The sequence below is a fragment of the Camelus dromedarius genome, chromosome 29 (genome assembly GCF_036321535.1).
Source record: "Camelus dromedarius isolate mCamDro1 chromosome 29, mCamDro1.pat, whole genome shotgun sequence".
Taxonomy (NCBI): Eukaryota; Metazoa; Chordata; class Mammalia; order Artiodactyla; family Camelidae; genus Camelus; species Camelus dromedarius.
The window spans coordinates 18,513,962-18,531,349 of NC_087464.1; the positions used below are offsets into that span (position 1 = coordinate 18,513,962).

General features: G+C 41.4%; 1 protein-coding gene across 2 annotated transcripts in view; it reads left to right on the plus strand.

Annotated features, from left to right (window-relative positions):
- Positions 1-17,388, plus strand: part of ADAMTSL3 (ADAMTS like 3) — a 260,077-nt gene that overhangs the window by 134,850 nt on the left and 107,839 nt on the right. For both annotated transcript variants that reach the window (XM_031440672.2, XM_064480638.1), the window contains exons 8-9: positions 2,293-2,450; positions 14,568-14,679. In XM_031440672.2, the coding sequence (XP_031296532.2) occupies positions 2,293-2,450; positions 14,568-14,679 (270 nt within the window). The remainder of the gene's footprint in view (positions 1-2,292; positions 2,451-14,567; positions 14,680-17,388) is intronic.

Sequence of the window (17,388 nt, forward strand, 5' to 3'; positions counted from 1 at the left end):
AGGAGGAGCAAGGTTACCACCAGGAAAAGTGACGATTTTTGAAGAACAATACTTCCCTCCACTTTATTGTGAATGCATGCTAAGTGGCTTTGTTAAGCTAAATGATCTGAGTTGTTTGCATCCATCTGTCAGCTGTAAAAAGGTGGCTTCGTCAAATCACTCCCCGTGTCTGCACTTATCCAATTTGGACTCAAGTTACACAGTTGAGGTCAGAGCACCTGCTTTCGACCTCCTCTATATGCAACCAGGGTTTGTGACCCAGAGAGTGGGAAGCCTTCTGAAATCACTGGAATAAAGACATTTTATGATAAGTGGGGGAAAAGAGCGGTTTGGGTAATTCACATGCACTTGAAAATGGATTTTCCTCCTTGCTTTCTCATATCCTTGTGACAAAAAATCTTGGACACCGTTGAAGCAATAGAATAGACTCAACATCCAAAAGAACCCCCCAAAACAAACAAAAAAACAAACATTAAACTAATGGAAATCCTGGCCTTTGGTTTAGAAGATGGATGTCAGACTGGTCTTCCCTTCCTCCCAGATCGCCTTCCCAGATTCCGACCCCCGCTCCCCACCATCACTCTGCAGCCAGACGAAACTTGGACCGCTGTGCTCCGGGAGGTGAGCACAGTGGTAAAACATTCACTGCCCCAGCACAGCCTCCCAACCCATTGCACACTGTTTGAATTTCATCAAGTCGTTTCAGGCTAAATCTCGGTCTAGAAACTCGGTGTTTCACTTGCCTTCCTCTTCGTGTGGATGGATTTTGTCCAGCTTCATTTGGGTTTGATATTACTGAGTGTTCACCATTTTTCCTCCTTTAAAGGACTGATTCCTTCAGCATAGGGCCCTCTTCCTGTCTCCGGTTTCCCATCTCATTTTTACTGACAACTCACTTTCTAACACTCAGTTTTATATCTTCATTGGAACTAGGAAATGAATTTAATCTCGCACTTTCCAAAACCCCACTGCGGTCACGGAGCTCAGGGCCAAAGCGGCTGGGGTTTTGCGCGCCTGAGAGTAGCCAGCATTATTCTTTGACCGCTAATGACTCCTGCAGATCAAGTAGCTCCTGTCCAGCCTTTGAATTTTCCCAGAAAAGTTCCCAGCCTGCCTGTCAGGGATAATCAGGGATGTCTCCTAATGCCTGTTATGCAGTCTGTCCAGGGCGCTTGAACTCCTGCAGCTGCTCCAGTGGCAGAGAGAAATCCGGCAAAGGAAAACAGCCCAGCACAGCAGCGAGTGGGTTGCAGCCTCCTGGTGCCACATCACTTTGTTGTGTTTTATCAGCGTTCCATTTTTAAGTTGGAAACAGAGTGAAGTTCTGGTTCTGTTGTGTGCTTTGTTCGAGATGGCTGGAGAACCATTGAATACCAGTGAGTCAAGTGTAGCTTCCAGAGTAGAAGAGGTCCTGGGAGGTCGTCTGTTCTGACTCTCTGTTTTAGAAATGAGGCAGTGAAAACCGAAGGCAGTGAGTGAGGGAGAGAGCTGAGGCCAGAAATGCAGGCCGACCAGGTCCATCAAGTGTGGTGACATTTGCAAAGTGACAGAGAAAAAAAGAGAAGGGAAAGAAAGAAATCACTTAAATAAAGAAGTGTTATTTTGGTTAAACCGTCAGCATTGTTCTGAAGGAAATCTAGAAGCACTCCTGCTCATTTAAGAGCACATGTGAATAAAGAGGGCACACAGGAGAGAGACCTTGGTGGTGATGGAATACTTCTGTATTTCGATTGCGGTGATGTGTCAGGTACCAGCGTCTGATTCCTGGTTTTGATGGTGTCCTGTAGTTATGTAAGAAGTAATCATTCCGTTGGGTAAAACTGGATGAAAGGTACACAGGACCTCTCTACTATTTTTGCAACTTCCTGCAAATCCATAATTATTTCAAAATAAAAAGTTTTTTGATGCAAATTCAAAATTTCCCGTGGTTTTGTCTAAATAAAAAGTCTAGGCTTAAGATCTGAAAGGGTGAGAAAACGAGTTACACAGCTTTACTTTAAGTGACAGCAGCATCATAAAAAAATAGAAAGAGATGTTTTCTTCTTCCCTTTGTTGTAGACATGACTCCAAAGTGGTGAGTAGACCTAACTGGACCTAACATTCTTGTTTGCTCCTTTTTATGGGCAGCTAAGATCCTTACCTTCCACCAATACGAATCAATGTGTTTGTAAATTGAGTGGATGTACTGATAGTGTGTTAGTATCATCTATGCTATCACAGGTGGTTAAATGGCTTTTGAAATAAAATGCTTTTACGATATTCTCTGACTTAAACCTTATTTTTAAATTTTAGTTATCGAATCAAAAACACTTCAGGGAAGCAAAGGCGAACACAGCTTTAACAGCCCTGGAGTTTTTGTCGTAGAGAACACAACCGTCGAATTTCAGAGGGGCTCAGGGAGGCAAACCTTCAAGATTCCAGGACCTCTGATGGCTGATTTCATCTTCAAGGTAGGATGAGCTTCTTCGTAAATGGTATGCCTCTGGGGCCCAGCACATCTGGAATTTTAAAAGCAATTATGTTTGGTCAGCAGCAGCCATCAGTGACCATTTTCACACCGGGCGTGTGTCATTAGGAGTTCCGTCTGGACAGTCAGTTCTTAAAGGTTGTTCATCTCTCTCACGTTTCTGCTCCTCAACCCCAGAGGTCAAGAAACAGACTTCACTTTTAGAGTGGAATGATGGCTTTTGTGTTTATGACGTCTAGCTGCTGTGTTCAGCTTTAAACGTCTAGATGGGTCTGGTGGCCATGGGCAGTGGCTAAACACTCCGTGTCTTGACCCACGACTGTGCTGTTATTGCACTTGCTCGGCTTCCAAAGGGGAGAAGAGAAGACAGAGATTCATTCCTTACCCTCCTGTCTCTTGTCCTTGGTGCTGTCCCATAAGGACCATTTGTCTAGGTACCTGGCACAAGGTACCTAGAAACCTTCTTCCCTGTACCCACGAGTCTGTGTCCCCTCTTTTGGGTAAATTAGGGGCCTCTTCCCTCACTCAGAGGATATGAAGTGTAGTGGCCAATATATTTCCAAGGTGACACCATCTGAAATTCTTCTGATAAAACTGAAAATACCTAAGACGTGCAAAAAGAGGGGTTATTTCAGTGGATGGTATGTCTGATCCCTTTTTAGAAATACATTCAAAATGGAAATGGAAGAAAGAAAATAGGGTTAATCTCCAGGAGTATCTTTACCTGTGAAAAGACCCCGTGCCTTGAAAAGAACCTTCTATGTTCCACATTAATTTGTCAACGAATGTTTCATTGAGACATCAGTTGTGCCACCAGAGAAATGTCTTTGGAGTTAGATGAGAGTTGCTAACTGATGTCCTGTTGGCAGAGTCCAAGTGTTGGTCTGGGTGGTGGTGTTGTTTCGAAACTTCAGATTTTAAATGGTCAGCCTCTAAAAATCAAGAGATTTTAGCATGAAAATACTAGGGGGGGTTTTCTTGCTTCTCTTTAAAAAGGGAAAGACGTGACAACCAGCTTGCATTTTGCCATAGCAATAATTGGCCGGGGCTGGGTAACACTGCCTTCTCGTCAGGGCGCACTCTCTCCCTGGCCATGGTCCACACCACTCCGCAATGGGTTCCTGACATTGAAGGTGTAAGTGTCAGCTGCCGTTCATAGACATTTAAGTTGCCATTCCTATACATCACTTGCCATTCATGGACTTCGGTGTCAGACCCTTGAAGCATCAACTCAGTGTTATTCTTTGACAGTAGCATTTCGAAAGGCTTTTGGAGGAAGCCATGACTGTCATCTGCCTTTCTATTCTCTTTCTCTCGTCCGTTGCTGGGCATCAATTCTGGCCTTGGTTTGCGCCTGTTAGGGTTTTTCCATTTGATTCTCAAGTAGTAAAACACACACACACAACTTTTAAAAAAAAATTCTCTTTTCATTCCTGCTCAGAGGATCTGTATTCTTCTCAAGTCAGTTTGGAGAGCTCTGACTGAGTAAGGGACATTTGTATAATGATGGGATGGGAGAAATAGCCACAAAGTTTACAATTTTAAGGTCCTGTTTGGTAATAGGATCAGCATGGAAAACATATCATCTATTGATCCCATGCATGAGAATATATATATATATATATATATATATATATATATATATATATATATATATATATAAAAACACATGTATCTATAAACTGTTCACTTGTTTTTAGTAGACACACGTATATGTATATGAATATGTGTATGTGTGTGTATGTACATTTTGTTTTAAGATTTGAGAGGCTACATTGCAAGCTGAAAACACTGAAGAAGCAATGGTTACTTTAGAGGGGACACATCAGAGATGCCCTGGGGCAGTGATCTTGGTTTTACTTATAATATTCTAGTGCATAAAACAATTTTTAAAAAGAATCCAGTCATTTCTCACATGTGTAACTAAAATTACTTTATACCTTCTTGCCCAAATTATATATTCACGTCTTAATAGAATTTAGCAGCGTGTTGCCACTGTCTGAATTTGTACTCAGTCTTCTGTTGTCTCTGAGTTCTGATTTTCTCAGATTTAATAAACAATTCTGGGCTTTCACTTCCACTTTTGGAAAGCTTTTGATCTCTCTTGACTGGGAAGTTTTCAAAAAATAATATGTATGTATATTTATCAAAGAGGGTATTACACACAACTGTCTGACTTATGTGTAAACGGAACCTCATTTTCATGCCTACAGCCATTTTCTTTCATGAATACTGTGTTCTCAGTGGGAGAGAATTTGGCAAAATTGGAGACACTGTGATGAAGCAAGGATGACTCTGATGTTTTTCCCTGACTTACAGGCGTGTCCAAGTACTGTGGGTTTCTAGGAAGTATCCTTTTCCATCAATTACTCTTTTTTTTTTTTTTTTTTTTTTTTGCTTGGAACACTGTAGTAGTACCTAGCCTCCATTGTTGCTAAGATAAGGAACTCTGCTCCCATGCAGCTCTTTTTGGCCCGGGATGCACTCAAATAATAGCTTTCCTTTGAGTGGGAGGTTGAGTGTGTGAGGTCCCTGAGGATGGTCGGCCTTGTATTTCATTGTATCACTTTCCATTCCAATCAACCAAGAGCAGCTGATCCAACAAAAGAAAGACCTGGCTTCGAGGAGAGAGAGGATGTGCAGACCTGCTCTGCCTCACTCAGTGCTCATTCCACAGAGTCACGGGCGTGCTGAGATGGAGAGACAGCCTCTCATCACTTCATGGATTAGACCTCATTTCATGGGCTTTTAATAAATGGACCATTGAAAACTTCTGTATTCTGACATGGAGAGTTAAATACGCAGACATCTATGGGATGTTAGATTCTTTCGTGGTGTGATGTGTGCATTCTGAAGTCTGGCCATTCACTGCACCAGTGAGACAAAAGTGTCTTTTTTCTTCTTTCTCAGAAGCTGTATTTTCATGATTGGACCGTTCTTGAAAAAAAGCACTTTTTCTTCTTCCCAGTGGATTTCTCACTATACGTTCTTATTTTTCCTGAATGATCTGTTTCGCATGGATGATGCTTGTCACGCTGCTACTGGGTCCTGGGTATTTTGCAGTAGAGTCCCGGAGGCAGTCTTATTTTGCATCTGCAATATGTGCGTGTTGCCACCAGGTAGCAGTAGAGAGTCTGGATCCAGTGGGTGATGCTGTATGCTTTGCTGATTGGACCATGAAATAGGCAGTATCCATTCAGTGAGAATTCACTGAGTATCTGTGAGTAAATATGGGTGAATATCAGGTTTAAGTATATGCTTGTTAGAATAATCGAGCAAAATAAAATTAACTGGTGTTGAGAAAGACATCTCGTTGCATGGTTATTGCTGGTGGCGTTTCCTACTCTTTTAAAACATACATCCATCTGCAGGGGATAAAAAAGTTTCTCTTCGTGGTCTGAAAGCTTCCTTTTTATACTAGTTGTCGGTCTCCTTTCTCCCATTCAGACAGTTTGTGTTTGTGTAGAAAAAAATTTTCTGATTTCTTTTGCCAGTAGTTTTCAGCTAGGCAAGCCTGTTTCCAGTTTCCTCCAACCTCACTTCCAGATACCATTTATGTTTTCTACCTGCAGAATCCCTCTTTTCTTTCTGTGGAATTACACCATCACATCTGACTTATCCAGGGATGAGAGGAAAATTGAAATTGCCTGTTTTCCTTTCTCTACAGAACAGATTTCAGCTTGGAAATGTGGTGCAGACAGTGGCTAAATTCACATGTTCATAGGTGTCTCAAAACATAGCAAGACACAACTTTTAGAGTCAGTGCATGTGTTAGTTTCCTGAGGACGCTGTAACAAAGCACCATAAACTGGGTGGCTTAAACAACACACATTTACTGTCTCACAGTGCTGGAGGCTAGAAGCCCAAAATCAAGGTGTGGGCAGAACTGGCTCCTTCTTAAGGCTGTGAGGGAGAATTTGTTTCGTGCCTCTCTCCTAGCTTCTTGGACCCTTAGGTTTTCTCCCTTTGTTTTCACACCACCTTCCCTTTGTGCATGTCTGCCTCTGCGCCCAAATTTCCCCTTTGTATAAGGACACTAGTCATATTGGGTTGGGCCACTCTAATGACCTCATCTTAGCTTGTCTAGGTCTGCAAAGACCCTGTTTCCAAATAAGATCATACTCTGAGGTGCTGGGCGTTAGGACTTCAGCATAATCTTTTCTGTGTGGGATGCAGTTCAGCCCATCACGGTGCCTGACAGAAAAGAAAATGCACCTATCTCATTGTGCCTCCCAATCAGAATTCCATCTCAGGTGTTTGCCATGAATCACAAAGGTAGAAACTTCCGAAATATGACACGATATTTACTGTCATGTGGTCTGTTCAGGGAAATTTCTTGGTTAAAGCAGTTCAAATACGCTTCTACTAGTTACCATAATTCACAGCTAAACTATTTGTGTAAATATATACACAATTATAGAAAGAAGAGTTTTATACAAAAATCCATTCCATAAATTTGGGGAATTATTTTGAAGTCACCAAGTAAGGCAGTTGAAGTTGAATTCGTTTCCTTACCATTGTTATAAAATCACTTTCCTGATCAGAAGAAGTGATAAACTCTTGTAAATGTTGACATCTGCTTCTCTTTTGCCATGTTGTGTACTTGGCCACCTCCCACGTCAGCAGAGCTGTCTGCCCCGCGGTCTTACAAGTAGCGGGTGATGACCGGGCTGTCGTTAGCAGGAATGCAGAGAGTGAGCATTAATGTTCAACTTCTGATTCTTAAAGTTAGGATTTTTTTTTTCTCTTTTGGGTTAGACTTTCGAAAGGCAGGCTCGTGGAGAGAGATGAGGCTTCTACAAATTGATTTAGTTCCCATAACATTTCAAGGGCCAAGCTCGGGAGACTGAATCCAAGTGTTTCTTCTGCATTATAGAGAATGCCTCTACCCACAGGAAGGCTGAGCTGTGGCCTCACGTCCTCAGCGCCCTCCGCTCAGGAGAAGCATCCACTGTAGGGAGAGCCCAGCAAGGATGTGGAAGTTCTGCTTCCTCTGCCTCGGGGAATTGTAGGTGAAATAAGAAAATTGGGGACAGGATGGAGGAAGCAGGGTGATGAGCTGTGGTCAGGAGACATGTCTCATGATGGCAGTCTCTCTGCAGAGCAGGAGAGCATGTTAAGCAGGTTTTAAAGCTAAGATCAGACAAGGTGATGGGCTTCACTTTTCATTTGGAACCCCAAGAAGAAAATGCCTCCAAGGGTGTCCACCTCCATCCACTACCTGGGGAGACTACCTTGGAATGAAACTGGCATTAGTGCCATGAAATGTTTAGTGACAGATTGAGTCTGAGCTCAGCTAACTGGAGTCTCCCTCCGCTCCCAAGTGGCATGGAAAGTATCTAGAAAATTCCATGTACTCTTGGCTGGCAGTCTTCCTGGAGAGGCTGACATGGGTCAGGGCCATATGACCCTGCAGCTGAGGGATAAAGGCAGAGAGACCATACATCCTAATTCAGAAAAGACCTAGCTTATGCCCGTGACCCTGACTTAATTCTTAGAAGCTCCTCCTTGCACCCTCAGAAGCATCCTGGACAAGAAAGCATCTGCTCTCCTTGGGAAGGGGCTCTAAGCCAGGCCAGGGACTGGAGAGGAGTCCCGGACACACCACGGAGAACCTGCAGTCCGAGAGGAGCGTGGAGTGGGCAGGTCAGCAGAGGAGTCCACCGGCCCCGGGCTGGGAAAGAACTCGGCCGAGCTCAATGGCTCTGAGGCTCCCGGCGGGCCTCCCGGGGTCCAGAGGGACAAGGGACACAGCTGTGGGCCCAAAGACAGGATGGGGACCATCACACATAGATCCAAGGCCCCTTCCTTTCCTGCCCCTGTGAGGTCTTGGGCCGAGGACCACCATGGAGGAGGTCGGTCTGAACTAGGGGGCAGCTGAAGACTGGGCACTTCCCCACCTGCAATGGCAGTGCCTACAGAGACCTCTGCAAATGAGTGAGCCAGACCAACTTCATAGGGTTGAACTCAATTTAAGTTGTTTTCCCCTCACTCTCAGTTAGGAGGGGGCCTGTGAGGATCAGAGCAGTTGTAAGAAATAGGAAGCTGCCTCTTGCCATCCATCACCTGCCCAGAGACTGAGCTCTGCTGCTCAGTCACGGAGCACAAAACACAGACGGAGCCTTGGCGGAGAAAAAGACCCCTGCAGGTGTAAGTCACTTCATGGCTCTCAAGGTGTTAGTATTGGAGGAAAGGGCATTATATATTTAGTTAGTAGTTTTTATTTATTTTGAAGACGTAATCTTATACCTCCCATTTTGCCTATTTTGTTCTCTAAAATAATACAACATAATGCCAGTGTTCTTGGAATTGAAGAACAAATATCCAAATATAAACGCCTTCTTGGGGTTAAAATTCTCTTCCAATGCTCAGTAATTCTCAATGGTAAAAACAGGGACTTTTTCCAAGGAAGAATGATGATACTGCATCACATTTTAATGATGTTTAAAGATATTATAATATTGATAAACCTCTAAACAATTGCTTTGTCCTTTAAAATGACAATGTGGAGAACTAGAATTGAATGAAATTTCATGAGTATTATAAATATAAGCTGCAAGTAGTGTGTAGCTTGAGGGAAATATATGCATGATTAATTTTTTCAGAATTATGTTATTACCAAAAAAAAAAAAGTGGGCAGAGGGCCTGAATAGACATTTTTCCAAAGAAAACATATAAATGGCCAACAGGTACATGAAAACGTGTCCAGCATCACTAATCATCAGGGTAATATAGATCAAACCCACAAGGAGCTATCACCTCACACCTGTTAGAATGTCTATTGTCAAAAAGACAGGAGATAACAAGTGTTGGTGAGGATGTGGGGAAAAGGAAACCCTTGTACACTGTTGGTGGGAATGTAAATTGGTGCAGCCACTATGGAAAACAGTAAGACGGATCCTCAAAAATTTAAAAATAGAGCTACCGTGTGACCCAGCAATTCCGCTCCTGGGTATATATCTGAAGGAAAGGAAATCACTGTGTCAAAAAGATACCTGCACCCCCGTGTTCATCGTAGCATTATTTACAACAGCCAGAACTTGCAAACAACCTAATTGTCCATCAGTGGCTGAATGAGTAAAGAAAGTGTTGTACGTATATACAAAGGAATATTATTCAACCCTAAAAAGAAGGACATCCTACCATTTGCAACAACATGGATGGACCTTGAGGGAATTATGCTAAGTGAAGTAAGTCAGAGAAAGAGAAATACTGTATAATCTCACTTACAAGTGGAATTAAAAAAAAAAAAACACCCAAACCCATAGATGCACAGAACAGACTGGTGGTTGCCACAGGAAGGAAGAAGGTGCAGGTAGATGAAATGGGTGAAGGTGGTCAAAAGGTACAGACTTTACAAGATAAATAAGTTCTGGGATGTAATGTAAAGCATGGTGACTAACGTTAACAGTACTCTATTGTATATTTGGAAGTTGCTAAGAGAATTATCTGAGATACATTCAGGAGGAATGAACACGGGAAGAAAATTGAGCCTCTGACAGAATGGGAAAGGGAAGTGAATATTGGGAAGCAGCTGAATGCTTCTGCTACAATAAGGATTATTTATTTCTGTAAAATGTCTGGGCTTAATGCCTTTTCTTTCTTTTTCTTCCTTCCTTCCTTTTTTTTTTTTCCTCTTTTTCTTTTAGGTGGTAATGAACAAGACTCAGAAAACCATTTCAATTCCTCTTAGGCTTACTGATTTATTTGGGACAGAAATACTACAATTTCTGTCCAATTCAGAAGTGTCCAGTTCATCTAACTCTTCAAACTTAACTTCTCTAATGTAATCATAGCATTGCCTTATCATTAAAAAAAAAAAACTCAACTGTACCTGTAATTGTGTCTTTTTCACTCTTAAACTTGTTCACTAGTTCCTCGTCAAAAATTTTTTTTTGTTCAAACCATTCAAAGATTTGTCTCCGAGACACCTAAGAACTGGATTTTGGTCTTGTTAACTCTCAGAGTTTATTAAAAAAAAGTCTATTTGTGTAAATTCTTATTTTTGTTTCTTTATCTTTACATGGTTTTATTTTTGTGATATATTTTTAGCTTCTAGAGCTAAATTTGTAATTCATTTTATTTTCAACTTTTGTTCTCCATTAAATGAATTTAGGACCATCAGTTTCCCCATACAGAAGTTCTTAATTTTGTCATGGTGTAGGTTGTTAATTTTTAACTTTATGCTTAAGCTATTTGTATATGTTTAGAATACCTTTGCCTTATCCAGGATCATAAAAATGTTCTTGTATGTTTTTGTCTCATAACCTTATTGTTTTACCTTTTATATTAAGGGGTATAATCCACCTAGAATTGATATTTGTGTATGTTATAAAGTAGAATCAATTTTTTTTCCCATATGACTATCCAGTTGACTCAAAACCATTAAGTGAAAAGACAATTCTTTCCCTATTTGTCTCAAATCCCAAATTATATATGTGTGAGTCTATTTCTGGACTCTGTTCTGTTTCATTGACCTATTTGTCTATTTGTGCCAATACCATTGTGACTTAGTTACTGTAACATTAAAACAAGTCTTGATATCTGGTAGTGTTAAGTTCTTTTCCTTCATTCAGTTAAAGTGCATTGTAATTTCCATAGTAATATTATATTCTTTGACTCTTTGAATATTTAGATGTGTAGCATCCAAGTATGTGGGAATTCTCCAGTAATCTCATCATTTTATAGCTTAATTCTACTGTAGTCAAAGAATATTATATTATTTCAATGTTAAATTCATTAAAACTTAATTTTTGGCTCAAAATATAGCAAATTTTAGAAGAATATGATACGTAGTCTTCTGTTGTTGGACACAATGTTCTATGCATTTATTAATGATTTTATTAAAAATTATAACCTTCCTGATTTTTGCCTGCTTATTCTATTAGTTACCATGGGAGACATGGTAAAACTACCACTATGTGCATTTGTCTGTACTTTTTCTATTCTTGTCAATTTTTGAATTCTGTATTTTGAGGCTAGGTGGTCAGATACACTTAGAATCATTACCTCTTCTAGTGACTTGACCTCTTTATCATTGTGAAATGATTTTCTTTCAGCACTTTGAAGATATCTCTCCATTGTCTTCTGGCTTCCGTTTGTTCTGTTGAGAAGTCAGCTGTCAGTCTTGTTTTTGTTCCTTAGAAGGTAATGTGTCTTTTTTCTTTGCTTTCAAGTGCTTTCTCTTTGTTTTTGGTTTTCATCAGTTTGACTATGATGTGATCAGTGGATTTTTCCTGCTTGAGGTCCATGGTGCTTTATGAATCTGTGGCTTGATATCCATCATCAGTTTTTGAAGATTCTCACGTATTACCTCTTCAGATGTAGTTTCTGTCGTACTCTCTTTGTTCTCTTTTTCTGAGGCTCTATCCCACATGTCTTATTTCCACTTTCTTTTTATCTATCAGTTTACTAATTCTCTGTTCAGGTGTGTATAATCCAGGAGTCAGCCGATTACAACCAGCAAGCCAACCACCTGTCTTTGTAAGTGGAGTTTACAACAACCCCCATTTGTTTATATATTGCCTGTGGCTGTTTTTGCACTACACCAGCAGAACTGAATAATTGCAACTGAGAGAATATGGCCTGAAAGCTAACTTTTACTATCTGTTTTCTGAAGACAGTATTTGCTGAATCCTAGTCTAATCTATTAAGCCTACTCATTGAGATATTTATTTAAATTTCTGTGCTTTTTATTTCTACAATCACATTTTATTTTTATTGTGTTCTCCATCTTGTCATTTAATTTCTTGAACATTTTAGTCATAGTATCTGAGTCTAGGTCCTCTAAAAAGCAGAGCCTGAGGCAAAAGCCATGTGCTAACACTGATGTTTTATGATCATGGGATCAGAATGAGGTGTTGCTAGGCCCCTCAAGCAGGGAAACAAGACATGAAGCCAAAGCCAGGGTTATAGGAAGTGGTAGTGCTCTACTTCAGTTTAATTTTCTATCAGTTAATGCCCATACCTGGATTTCCTGTAATTCTGTTAGTAATGTCAATTTTCCCACTTTTTTGGTTGTTGTTAAATTTTATATTTTTTGTATACTTAGGGTTATTTTTAAGTTTTGTTGAACATAGTTGATGAAAGATTAGACATATAATTTGAGACTGGATAAATTATTGCTTTTGGAAGACGGGTTAGCAGCCAGTCACCTTCATCCAACAAGGAACTAAAATAATTTGAACCTGGGCTTCATTCCCTTTGAAAACTGGACAATTTCCAGATAACTCTGATTCCTAGGATACAGCTTTCTGGGGTCCCAACTGACAGCCTGGGCTGTTTACCAACACTCCTCACCTTGGCAGGCCTGGAGCTCCAGGATTTGCTCCCCTGGCCCCATGAGTCTGATGACAGGCCTGCTCAGCTTCTCAGCCGCTCAGTCACCACTTGCAAAATGGAAAATGTCTTGAGCAGAAACGCGGTGCCAAAGGTGGTGCCAAATGTTGTGCTCACCTTTCTGGGCTTCCTTTGTGTCTGGGATCTTGGCCCTGCAAATCCTCACTACTATGGTAGCTTTCTGATGCCTTCAGATACGTTTGAAAAATCCTTGACACAGCATTTTTACTTATTCTAACTGGGAGGGCTCATCAGAAACAAGCTATTCTTCCATGGCTAGAAGCAAAACACCTTACAAGTGTTTTCTGCCTCTGTGACCTCTGTCCTCGCCCGTCACTGTGACCCTCCCTCCCTCCACACACAGCTCATGTCTGGAATTTTTTTTTTTTTTTTACCATTTTACAAGTTTTAAATACATCAAACTATTACTTTTCACTCAACTCTAGTTTAGATTTACTGATAAGCTTTCCTGATTTATTTCATCATGATTGCTTCTTGCGTGTGACTACTTTCTTTAGCATTTATATTAGTTCTTGTTCAGTAGTGTTTTTTTTTTTCCTAGTGAGGGCCTCTAAGTGGTAATGTTTCACTCCTTTTGTGTCTGAAAATATCTTTATTTCACTGATTACTGATTGATAATTTGATCATAGATTGTTTATAAATTGACAATTGATTAGTGATGAATACTTTGGTTAGTGAATTCTAGATTAAAAAATGATTGCCCTTCATCCTTTTGCAGGTATGATTTTATTTTCTGGCATCCACCATTGCCTAAGAGAAGTCTTATGCCAATCTGATTCTCACTACTTTGTAGGGAATCATTTTTTTTCTATCTGGTAACTTTTAGGATTTCTCTTTATCCTTTGTTGCTGGGTTTTTTTAGAACGTCTGCTCAGAACTTGATGAGCATTATCAGAGTGAGTAGTCCTGTCTTTCTTAAGGTCTAGCAAGTTCCCAGTAGTTATGTAATCAGATATCTCCTCTTCATTATTTTCTCTGTTCTCTCTCTTGAGCTCCACGTGAGGCTGACATTTCTGGATCTGTTCCCCCACCAGCTGAACTTTTGTTTTTCCCTCTCCTTGTGTTACGTTCTGGGACTTTTCCTCAGTTCACTCATTTGTTCAACCACTAGGGAAGAAAAGAACAAAGAGGGAGAAGACTTGCTCCCGGAGTAAAATAACCCCCACAGCAAACTTACCTCTGTCTGTAGCTGCTTGCTCGCTCTCTCTTTGAATTAGTGCTGACATGCTTGTCTGCAGACACCATGTAGTTGTGTACCTTTGAGTTTCTTCGGCTGTGCTTTCAGATGGATTTTTCAAAAGGGTCTTCTTAAAGCTGCTTTAGACGCGTTGTTACTAAAAACGTAAGACTCCCCATTACGTGCCATGTTGTAAGCAAACCCAGATTAAGTCTCAGTCCCTGCTCTCGTGGAGATTAAAATCAAATGTATCAGGAAGGAAAAAAAGTTAAACAAATAAACAAAAAGTCCACCTGCATTTTTGTGAACTCGTTCAGAGACATGGAATTATCTGGAAAAATGACTCCAGGGAGATGGGTTGAAGATCTTCCGAGATCCCATTCTTGACAAATCGAGTTGAAATGCTATCATCTCTTAAAATTCTGGGACTCTTCACATGCCAGAATTTGTTGTGATAGATATGTGGTTGTCTACACAGGTGGCTTACATTCATCTCATTTTGAAAAGTGTGGAAAGCACTAGCTCCTTGTACACAAATGTACTATCACCGTTCTCTCTGTCCAGACCAGGTCCACTGCGGCCGAGGACAGCGTGGTCCAGTTCTTCTTTTACCAGCCGATCAGTCATCAGTGGAGACAGACTGACTTCTTCCCCTGCACTGTGACGTGTGGAGGAGGTGAGGCACAGACTTTGTTCCTGAATGTTTAGAGCTCAGAGTTGGAGATGACACATTGGCCTTTTTGAAGCTGACTTTAAAATTATGTGGTAATTAGAGGCGTGTAATCTCACAGCATCGTGCTCAGTGGCCTGGAATGCTGCTGTGTTAATAAATGTGCATTTGCCTTGTTCTTGAAGACAGGTGAAAACTGGATTTGGAAACCACCCTTTACTTTTAGCAAAGAGCTGGAAAGACGTTTGCATGTGTTCTTTTCTTCATTGTCCTTAAAGCATGTCCTTTAAATTTTCTGTGGAAAACCCGAGGAACGGAGAGTCCAAGTGACTTGCTCAGTCTGCTCAAGTTAATGGCGGTGTTGGTTCTAACACTTAGATTTCCACCCTCTGTCTCCTCAGGTGCCAGAGTATAAACTTAGCAAAAAGAGTTTTATTTGATAAGGGGAGGGTCCTGCTTACTGTTTGCTTAGTTCAAGGTGTTCACAGACAGTTGAGGAAGGTCCTGGGGCTCAAATGTAACCCGGGGCTCCCCACACATGCGGCTCATCTTTACAGGCTCAGATGGAGGATGATTGTTTATTTAACTGACCCTCTGGAGCAAATGAAGCGACCGGAGCCACTGTCAAGACAATTCTCTTTCCCTGAACTGAACTTTTAAATTGAAGAGTAAATGGTTCAAAACTAGTGCCAACCCAGGAGTTAGTTTCTCAAACTGCTAGAGGGGCTTAATGCTGATGCTGCCACTAAAAGTCCCAGATAACATTACGTGGCATGTACCACGTCTCAAGCCATGTGCTGGAGTACTCACCATCACATTTATTTTTCCAAGAAAGGTCTGTTCTCGTGACTTCCATGTGTGAGCAAACTGAAACTTAGAAAAGGTAAAGAATATACTCAAGGTTGCTCAGCTAGGAAACAGCACAGCTCAGATCTGGCTCTAGGTCCGTCCGATGCCAGAGCCATGCTCTAAGTGATCTTCCCCTTGGGTCTCCCCTGAACCGTCTACTGCACCTGGGACCAGGTCGGCGTCCGCAGGCTCAGGGATGGTTCTGTTTGAAGAGCCAGAATAAATCCTCCTCCTTCAGGCCAGTCCAGCTCAGCCCAGCCCCAAATCATTTCCTCCCTCCAGAAGAAGATCAACTTAGGCAGAGTGAGCAGCTGAGCTGGGCTCTGGCCCCTGTCCTTTACACTGCGATTCTGTCAAGGAGGAATCCTCAGGCGATGTCAGCTTCTGTGAAGACGCAGGGCAGACCTCTCTCTTCTGGGATTCACACTCCCTGGGAAACCAGGAGGCAGGCACTTTTGTGGGGAGCTGTGGGCATCCCAGACCCCAGAAGGAGCTTGTGTCCCAGGGAATGGAAGGGAAACAGTTTGAGGGTTAAACAGGGCTCTGAAAAGAAAGGAATAAGCAAATATTCCTCGTTTCCCAGTTAGTTCTCCCCAGGCCAGGCCTGGGCAGTAGATCACGTGGTGGTGATCCTACAGCAGCGCTCCTCAAGGTGGGGTCCCTGGACCAGCAGCCCCAGAGTCTCTTGGGAACTTGTGAGAGGTGCAGATCTTTGACCACACCCCAGGACTACTGGATCAGAACTCTGGGGGTGGGGCTCAGCGGTCTGTTTCCAAGGGCCCTCCAGGAGACTGGTGCACCCTCAGGTTTAAGATCCACTGCTCTCTAGGGCAACGTCTGACTGTCAGCTATAATCACGCTAACTGTACTTTTATGCCTTATCTGTGTTACCCCTGCGCTGTTATTTACTTAAGCTGTTTTCTTCAAATGGACCTTTAAAAAAAACTTAAATAACCATGTTTACCAAATAACTTAATATTACTACCTTACGTGGGAAACTGTTATCTCTTGTCATAAATAAAACACAATCACAAAAATCAATACAATGAAAATGAAACAATGGGGCAGACAATCTTTGGATCCCTGCCAGCTCTAACGTGCTCTCAGTTTTGAACCTCGAGATTATCGTACTACGTGAAGTGAGTCAGACAAAGACAAATACCATATGGTATCACTTATACGTGGAATCTAAAAAAAAGGACACAAATAAACTTATTTACAAAGTAGAAACAGACTCACAGAAATAGAAAACAAACTATGGTTACCAAAGGTGAAAGGTGGGGAGGGGGATAAATTAGGAATTTGGGATTAGCAGATACAAACTACTATGTATAAAATAGATAAACAGCAAGGTCCTACTGTGTAGCACAGGGAACTATATTCAATATCTTGTAATAACCTATAATGAAAAAGAATATGGAAAAAAATATGTGCATGTACACCTGAGTCACTATGCTGTACACTGGAAACTAATGCAGTGTTGTAAATCGACTGTGCTTTAATAATAATTTCTAAAAAAGGGGCAGCATGGCATAGTGGGACAAGTAGTAGGGTTGGAATTTGAAGATCTGGATTCACTTCTTGTTTTTGCTGCTCATTAACTCTGAGACATCTCTGAGCCTCGTTCTTCTCATCTATAAAATAGAATGATTCCCATTATAACATTGTTGGGGGTTAAAGTGAGAATGGCATATCTTAAGGAGCGCACTATAATGCCTGGCACTTAGCGGGCACTCAGGAAATCTCCATAATGTCGGAATTGACACCTGAGTTTTGTCAAAGGTGCCTCTGTATAATCTACAGGTCCTCAGCCATCTCCCACTTCTGGCGTTCTCTGGCCATGAGTTATGTGGTCACAGGAGAAAG